General features: G+C 34.7%; 2 protein-coding genes across 3 annotated transcripts; one reads left to right on the forward strand and one right to left on the reverse strand.

Annotated features, from left to right (window-relative positions):
* Nucleotides 1–3,356: 3,356 nt before the first annotated feature.
* LOC108988064 (transcription factor HHO5-like) lies at nt 3,357–5,711 on the forward strand. Of its 2 annotated transcripts, none has more exons than XM_018961164.2 (5): nt 3,357–3,683; nt 3,812–4,038; nt 4,152–4,347; nt 4,705–4,781; nt 5,102–5,711. In XM_018961164.2, the coding sequence occupies exons 1-5, from the start codon at nt 3,461–3,463 to the stop codon at nt 5,177–5,179; spliced, it is 801 nt and encodes a 266-aa protein (XP_018816709.1). In that variant the 5' UTR covers nt 3,357–3,460; the 3' UTR covers nt 5,180–5,711. The 2 variants fall into 2 exon arrangements, with proteins under 2 accessions (XP_018816709.1, XP_018816710.1); XM_018961165.2 differs by having other exon boundaries at nt 3,359–3,683; nt 5,094–5,711.
* A 427-nt stretch (nt 5,712–6,138) lies between these two features.
* Nucleotides 6,139–8,471, reverse strand: LOC108988188 (vegetative cell wall protein gp1). The gene is made up of 2 exons (XM_018961339.2): nt 7,564–8,471; nt 6,139–7,458 (listed from the first exon to the last, which is right to left on the reverse strand). The coding sequence occupies exons 1-2, from the start codon at nt 7,721–7,723 to the stop codon at nt 6,425–6,427; spliced, it is 1,194 nt and encodes a 397-aa protein (XP_018816884.1). The 5' UTR covers nt 7,724–8,471; the 3' UTR covers nt 6,139–6,424.
* Between the last annotated feature and the right edge of the window lie 233 nt (nt 8,472–8,704).

The raw sequence follows: 8,704 nt of genomic DNA on the forward strand, positions 1-8,704 counted from the left end.
TTATGGAGTATGTTTAATTCCATTGTTTATTCTTTCAGATTTTTGATAAAATTATTATATTATACCTAAAATAGAAAATCAATGAATATGTTATGAACTTTAAATAATATTACTATCTATTAATCTTAGTATAATCAATAGAATACCACGAAGCGCTTTCTCATAAAGTAACAAATTGTGTTTAGTGTTTCGTATAAATTTAGAAACACTTTCTTATTTCCATGGTATGAATTTAGTGTTTCTTACAAATAACAAACGGTGAAATGAAATTTTAGAATTAGAACTATAAGGTAAGCAATTTGCTTATCCACCAAACTTGTATGGACTTGTCACTTTATCCACTTTGATTAAAGATAATTCAACTCATCTCAAACTAATCATTGAAGAAATTTAGGTATTGTTTGGATAATAAGTTGATCTCATTTTGTTTCATCTTATATAATCATTACAATTTTTTCAAACTTTCAAACAAAATATAATAAAATATGCCTTTTTATTTTTTAACCAGGTACCACATGCAAGAGGCATACGTGCCTTAAACACATAACTCCTTACTAGTGTTTGTATATATATATATATATATATATATATATTTGTTAATTTGTTAATTCCTCACAAGTCCTAATCGCATGCGTCATAGTTAAGCTAATTCTCAATTAGGAGTGTGCAATCATATCCATATGCTAAAATTCGAGCGATTAATCAAGAAATAATTCAGACGGATAATCGGATTTAATTTGAATATCTAGATTGTAATTAGATATCTAAAATTTTCACCTTTTTTTTTTTTTTTTTTTTTTTTTTTTTTTTACTGCAAACCTGAATTTTCGGATTATAACCGGAGTTAGTCCAAAACTTATTTTTGGCCCCTGCATGCTTGCATAAAGTTCACTGCCCTTTGGCGTTACAACCGTCTTAAAAAGTTAAATTCCTCGTATATCTCGTAAAGCTGAGAGCTTCTAATGCATGAAGGCCACGTGATCTCCTTATTCAATGCGACGTTGTAAACTCCTACCTCTTTATCTCTTCGTGGATCTCCCTAATTTTTAAGAGAATTCATTTCTACGGTTTTAGTGAATAAATTTAAAATTTACATAATATATTTTTTTTTATTAGTGTATTTTGTTTAAATAAATTATACAAAATTTACACTCTAAAATTATATATAGTATTACTTATTTTGTTAACTCTATATAGTACTTTTCATTATATCTTTTATGAGAAATTATTTGTATAAGCCTCAATTAATAGATAAGCTACGTGCAAGCGCTCGTAAAAAAATATAAAAAATTAATTTTTATTAGTGAAACTCACTTTTTTACAACAAAATTTATATATAATTTATCTATTTAGAGCTTGTATATGACATTATTCATATTTTGTGCAGTCATTATTTTTCATATAATTTGCGTTTATTCTCGCCATATAAAATATTTTGTGATAGAAAATTATAAATATATTTAGTTACAATACAAGGTATGATATAAATAAGAAAGAAATGATTTTTTTTTTTAATCTCAATTAACAATATCATTTTTTATCACGCCATTTTCAATTGTAAAAATAAACACCTAATGCATGAAACCGTTTTATTGGAAATGAGAGTCAAAATTTTCGAAGGGAAAGAGGCAGGGGATGAAAAAACTGACATAACAACGTGGCTTAATATTCCTGATCAAGAAAATAAACAGGACGGCCGTTTCGTTCATGCAATTAAGATCAGGAGGTACCTAACCACAGTGCATGCATGCATGGCACTTTCAATAATGATAAAATTAATTAAAAGAAGTTACATATATATAAATATATACATATATTAATGCTTGGCTAGAAGAAATATTCTATTATCAAATTGGTATATAAAGCACGCTTAGTAAAATGTTTATATGATATAATTGATCTCGAATAAAAATTTTAAAATTTGAATTACACTGATTATCAAATCTGACTATTTAAGTGATGTAGATAATTATATCTTTTACACACACGCTCAACAATAAATTAACTCTTGGATTTGAATAAAAATTAAAATTGAAGAATTAGGTGTCGTTTGTATAGTGAGTTGAGATGAAAGTTGAATAAAATATTATTAGAATATTATTTTTTAATATTATTATTTTTTTATAATTTAAAATTTTATAATTATTTATTATATTTTGTACGAGAATTTGAAAAAACTGTAATGATAAGATGAGATGAGATGAAATATTTTCACTATTCAAACGGTGCCTAGTCACACAATATTGGAGTTCAATTAAATTGTGGATCATTTGAAGTTTGCCATTTTGCCGAATGAAAGATATATACTAAAGTGGATATTGTTAAAATTTGAGGATAGAAATTCTCTTTAATTTTTTTGTAGTCATGATGGTAGGAGCTATTTTATTATATAATGGCAATATATTTATAAAAAAATATATAGAGGATATGAGCATTGAATGAATCGGATTTTCTCAAATTAAAGCTGGAGTTTACCTAATTACCAAATTTATAAGGAATAAATGTTTGGCATGCTTGCATGGGTCATGTTCTGCATGCAATTCATCATTAACTAGGGAAAATGGCTTCGGGAATTTACATTAATTAAGAGTACTGGACGTACTTGCATGATGATATCATCGGGACTGCATGGACTTGGCCGGGCACAATGCTACTGTATATTTAACAAAAATAAATTATATTTATATTTATAGAGTACTTAAATTTCGTATATTTATTTTTAAACAAGTTAATAAATATAAAATTTATATAAAAAGAATTAATTTTTTCATAATAATTTTTTTTTAAAAGAAATATGTGTCGTTTGTATTACTTAATATATATTTTTTTCTAAAAATAACTTTCTTGCTGAGGAAGAAAAAAAAAAACTGAAAGAAAAATTAGCGGGCCCCAAATTATTCAATAATTTCAGTTAAAGAAGAGTAGAAAAAGGACAAAAGGCCAAAAAGACACCTAGCTAGCTTAGGTAAATTCACAGTTCTGCACTGGCGTCAGTGTCATAGATACCATAGGATATGCAACTCCTCAAGTGTCAGGCCGAGTCAAAACTTATATTTTCAGTTTTAGTTTTGGTGTGCAAAATGGATACGCGGCGCCTAGACTTTAAGGAGTACTGCTACTTTTTATTGAATTATTTACCACCCTCTCTCTCTCTCTCTCTCTCTGATCTCTCGCTGACGCTCATTCTCTTTAATTTAATATTGTTTGTGTTAAGAAATTGGGAGTTGGGATTACCGAGTTGTCAAAATCTGAAAGAATGCATGCGAATCTCTCATATGCAATCTACCTTTTTCTTTCAGTATTGAATTCTGGATCCCCCCTTCCTTGTCTATATAAGCAGTCCCAGGCGTTTCTTCGTTGTGCATTAATCAGACTTTACTCTGCTGCGTGTGTGTGTGGGCGAGAGAGAGAGTGAGAGAGAGAGAGGTCTTTCAGATAGGTCGATAACTAAGATCAATAGATGGAAAGTGTGGGTGTGAATCCTCTTGAGCTTAGCCTGAGTCTGAAACCATCTTACTTCCCCAAAACGATCACCAACTTGCTGAAAGACCTTAGGAATATGAATAATGTCTGGGAGAAACTTTCGGTTTTGGCTGAGTCTCTACAGATGCATAAGGAAGAGCTGGCGAGGCTTGAGGTCTTTAAGCGTGAACTTCCTCAGAGCGCTCTGCTCCTCATGGAATGTGAGTCCAATTTTGTTCAAGAAAACGTTTGGCCATTTATGGGGGTAATTTTTTTTTTCCTTTTTATTTTGATGATTTGACGGCTCTCTTTTACTTTTGTTTGTTTTGTTTTTGGGTCATGTGCATAGCGATTGACATATTGGAGGAGGAAATCGAGAAGGTGAAGAATAAGGAATCTGAAGCTGAAAGACCTTTGATGGAGTTTCTTACTTTAAAAAACAGAAGAATCAACTTTGATGATCAGAAAGAACATGAAAGACAAATCTTGGGAAGTAATGGAGTGGGAAAAGCCCAAGCAAGCTCTCCTGCTTTCCTTTCTAATCGTGACCACTGCCACCTAGATACCTCGACTCGGGTAATCTCCCAAAATGATTGAAAAAAAAAATTGATACATGAATTTATTTTGAATCTTTTCGAGAGTTTGATCAAATTAACTCAGCTAGCTTATATTTACGACTTAATTTCCAGCCATGCAAATTTAATAGTGGCAAAGCAAGGGGAAAGGAGGTGATGAATGGATCAGGTATGTCATCTGTTCATCCCAAGGCTAGAGTCCCAAAGCCATTCAAGCCAAAGCCTATACGGAAGACCAACAGGAGAACATGGACAGTGGAGCTGCATGCAAAGTTCGTGGAGGCTGTAAACTTCCTCGGAGGTCCCGAAGGTCAGCAATAAAAGAGTTTATATATACATACATACATATACACATACATATATATATATATGTATGTATATGCAGGTTGAATTTATTTTGGGTGGTATTAATTTCAAGCATTTTGACTATTGAATTTACAACATGGAAAATAATGCATAACACATGAGTAGGGTATGTTATTTAAGATCCTAGCCTCTTGCATGCATTTTGCATATACGTACTCAATACAAGTGGATAGGTAATTAGCCAGTTTAGTTTTTTTTTTTTTTTTCGGCTTTGGTAAAGCATGTATAGTTTTTCATATATCTGACCTTTTAAAGTATCTTCTGATCTATATCATTTCTTATGTACTTTTGTTTGGATCAGTGGCTACTCCAAAGCAAATTAGAGAAGTAATGCAGGTTGAAGGGTTGACCAATGATCACGTGAAAAGCCATCTGCAGGTTGACTTTGGATATCTGTTCTACATAATGCATGCATACCTTGCCATGATTTTTTTGAATGTTTTTATATTATATATACATATCACATATGTATTATTTGATATAAGAGTAAAATTTGGATCCATTGCCCTTTCTTTTTCCTTTTCTTTTTGTTCGAAAATGAAATTTCCAAACTTTTTGGATGAATACCTTTCCATCTTATAAACTAGATCACTGCGATTCATGCTCACTTGCTAGCATTATTTCAAGCTTATATATCAACATTGCTGAATTAGAACTGAACATAATAATAATAACGTGTTTAAATTTCAGAAGTACAGACTGCACAACAAGATATTTCGATCGCAGGACTCTTCATCAACAAGTTGGTAGTACTGATGGTAGTGCAGAACGCTTAGCACGCGCAGTCGAAGCCTATTATACATATATGGCCTGATTTGGAACAATCGCAACACTAGTACTACTCAATCCAACTCGTTGAAAGGGCAGTGCCGTAGGGGAGATGACATATCCCACAAATCTGTTATCGATTGGTCTGAAAAAGAAATAATAAAATAATGCAGAAACACCCAAGGCGATGGACATCTAAGCGGTATATATATAACCATGCATAGACAGCCATGAAAAAACTATGTTTGTGTATGTGATGGGATCTCACATATAGCGGCGGTGCTTCGTGTTTTCCTCTTCTTCTAGCCTTTCTATTTTAATTTCTTCTCTTTCAAAACTAATGCCAATCTCAGTTCGCAAGTAATGAAAAGTGAAAACAGGACTTTAAGCTCCGAGTCCAAACGTACAATAATATTTTTGCAGTCTCTAGCGCTATGGTGTTTATTTCACAGGGCTATTATAGGCCCATGGATTTTTCTCGTTTATTCCTTGAGGGGTCGAGATAGATAGAAAGATAGCGGCTGAGCAGAATAACTGCGGAACGAGTGTAACTGCCGTATAATTATTTTGAAAAAAGTGAATGAATACGAGATCTATATAAAAAAAAATTAATTTTTTAATAATAAATTTTATTTTTTTTAAAGCGATTGTACGACACTTGCAGACTTCACAACTACACGTGACTAGTATTAATTGGAATGAAAATGGCACTCCAGTTAAGACCGGCCATGCAGGACTTGAATATTAACCAATACCTTCGTATTATAGAAGTACTATTCGGATGAAATAGACAAATACTTATTTTCGGGGTGTATTCCAATCATTTTCATGAAGCATATCTGTCGTTAGCTAATTAACTTGAAGGTAATGGTTTAAGACGACAAAGCTTTTTTTCTCCTTGAACCGAATCAAAGTAAAATCACAATGTCTCTGTTGAAGAACATTTGAAATCAGTACTTCAACCATATGGATTTAAAAAGTGATCAAGCCTGTCAGATGACTAAAAACTTATCTTTATTCCAATAGTACAATAATTTAGTATCCCTCCCTACTCACTAACATGAATAACACACTACATGCATGGCTGAGAAGAAAAAACATATACATCTATATGATCGATACGTGCTGAACAAACGTCCAACTAAATTGTTCTGGCAGTGTCACAAACATATTATATTATTCTACATAAAAAGAAGTTTAACAATATGTGAAAGGTGTGATTTGAATATTTTTGATGGATAGATTGTGATTAGTCAAGGATGAGTTGGCCTTGAAGAAGAAGCAGCAGGAGGAATGCGAGGGGAAGGTGAGACTGGAGGGAATGGAATAAGTGGAGGGAAAGGGAACGGCAGAGATGGTGGAGGTGGTGATGGTGTAGGTGTAAAACCTGGTATTGGTGGAAAAGGAAAAGGAATCAATGGTGCTGGTGGAGATGGTGATGGAGTAAGACCTGGTATTGGTGGAAGAGGAATCACTGGTGCTGGTGGAGTTGGAGTTAAGCCTGGTATTGGTGGAATAGGAATCAATGGTGCTGGTGGATGTTGAAATGGATTAGGGAGAAGTGGTGGTGGCTGGAATGGGTTGGGGATGAGAGGAGGTGGCTGGAATGGGTTGGGGATAAGAGGAGGCGGCTGCAAAGGGTTTGGTGGAAAAAGTGGTGGAAAGAAGGAGTCCGGTTGAGCTGCCTTCTGATCCTGTAACTGAGTTGTCTTTAAGGACTCGGCAGGTTTTGATTTCGCAGTCTTTCCTGGAATAGGTGGCAATGGAAGTCCTGGAATAGGTGGTAATGGAAGTCCTGGCAGAGGAGGGAGTTGTGGCAATGGTGGAAGCTCGGGCAGTCTAGGAAGAGGGGGAAGATAGTTACGACCTGTGGGGGGAAGATCTGGGATTGTTGGGTCTTGAATTGGAGGTGTAAATGCTAAGCCATCAGTTGGAGGAAGTGAGACTTTCTTGCTACTGAGCTCCTTGGAATCTTGAATGCTTGGTTTTTGGTTACACAGGTTTGGCTGATTTAGAGGCTTGAAGGTGAAAAACCCAGCAGAGAATATGTGAGTCCCCTGGTTTCTAGACTTGAGATGGAGCGAAGATGATGTTGCTGTTGAGGCCACAGCACAGTGCGGCTCGCTGCTGCTGACCAATTTAACAGCACATCCTTCAATTCTTTTGACCTGTTTGCTTACTGAGAATGGCAAATGGACTTTGAATTCTCCATTCTTATCTGTTTTCACTTCTTTCCGAAAACTTGGTTTTGAAGTCCCAGGTTTGCATTCTACAGCAACAGATGCACCTGTATACAATTTATGGGACCATTTATTTTGCTACCAAAGTGAAACAGAACCGCCAAGAAAAAATTGCATTATAGAAAGCATTTAATCAAGTTATTGAAATGAACCTGAAATGAAGTGGCTGGTCTTTGAGAAATCCTCTTGGAAACATGTGTCACAGTAGACAGTCCCAACAACAATTGCAGATGGGAGCTTCTTCTCATGCCTAGCCTCTGAAGGACTATTAAATGCAATAGTGAGAAAGAGTACTACTAAAAACCAAGACATTATATGTCTCAGCTTCTGATTACCCTCAAGAAACTCGATGGACAGTGAGAGAGAAGGAGCTACGAGTTGGGTTTAATATAAGAAATGCTGAGACCTATTGCAAATATATATACTCTCTGTGAATTGGATTATTTGTTTTCTTCTAGCGGTCAGCTTGTGGTATAATTTCAGCTCATCAATTCTTATAACCTGACCCACGAAGCCTCTTTATGTCATTCATGCAAAAACCAGCCAACTGCAAACTAGAAGCAGTAATAAAGGTTCAATTCCTACCACCAAACAGCTCAAAAAGAAGATAACTAGAAGATGGGAATGCCGATAAAGTGACCTATGCCCCCGGTTTCCTTTCCTGGTTCTTGTTCACTACATTTATTGAGTTTGTTCCTTTATTGGGGTAGAAATGTTAATAGGTATTGTTGGGGTCCATGTTGGTTCACGAGACGTGTAAAGTAGCCACAAACTTCATGCGTCCTCACAAAGTGACTGATGATAACAAATTCGTGGAAATGTGTGTTTGTTGGGATTGTGCCATGCATTCACATTGGAACTACATGACGGGAGCCAGAGGTCTCTTCTCCATGAAGTAAATCCTAATTGAGAGTTGCAAATGAGCAGCAGTACTATAGATGAGATTGATCATGTGATCATGTGAATAAGCTTGAGCCTTTTACCTGTAATAAGCTGACGAACTATTTATTCCAATTCCCACTTAACAACTACTTTAGCATTGAACCCAAGGCTTCGTGATGAATGAATGTTAAGTGATAGAGGGGTTATATATACTGGTTACACGAGATAATACCTCGTTGCTTTTGCCCAGACATTAATTGAGTACTTTCCACTTTTGACACCAGTGGGTTGGTTGATTCAAGCATTCCATGGTCCGGTTCTGGTTGGCAATATCTTTAAACAGAGAGATTTATATTTTGGAAATAGAATAACCTAACAGGGAATCAATCACTAGATAAAATTCAAGACAAT

Source organism: Juglans regia, chromosome 1, assembly GCF_001411555.2.
Source record: "Juglans regia cultivar Chandler chromosome 1, Walnut 2.0, whole genome shotgun sequence".
NCBI lineage: Eukaryota > Viridiplantae > Streptophyta > Magnoliopsida > Fagales > Juglandaceae > Juglans > Juglans regia.

Bases quoted from the DNA above. Each gene is read 5' to 3' on its own strand.
- LOC108988188 (XM_018961339.2), bottom strand. From the start codon at position 7,723: ATGTCTTGGTTTTTAGTAGTACTCTTTCTCACTATTGCATTTAATAGT. The intron at 7,459-7,563 runs GTTCATTTCAAT...AATTGTATACAG, and splicing joins GACCAGCCACTTCATTTCAG to GTGCATCTGTTGCTGTAGAA.
- LOC108988064 (XM_018961164.2), top strand. From the start codon at position 3,461: ATGGAAAGTGTGGGTGTGAATCCTCTTGAGCTTAGCCTGAGTCTGAAA. The intron at 4,039-4,151 runs GTAATCTCCCAA...CTTAATTTCCAG, and splicing joins ACCTAGATACCTCGACTCGG to CCATGCAAATTTAATAGTGG. The intron at 4,782-5,101 runs GTTGACTTTGGA...TCAGAAGTACAG, and splicing joins ACGTGAAAAGCCATCTGCAG to ACTGCACAACAAGATATTTC.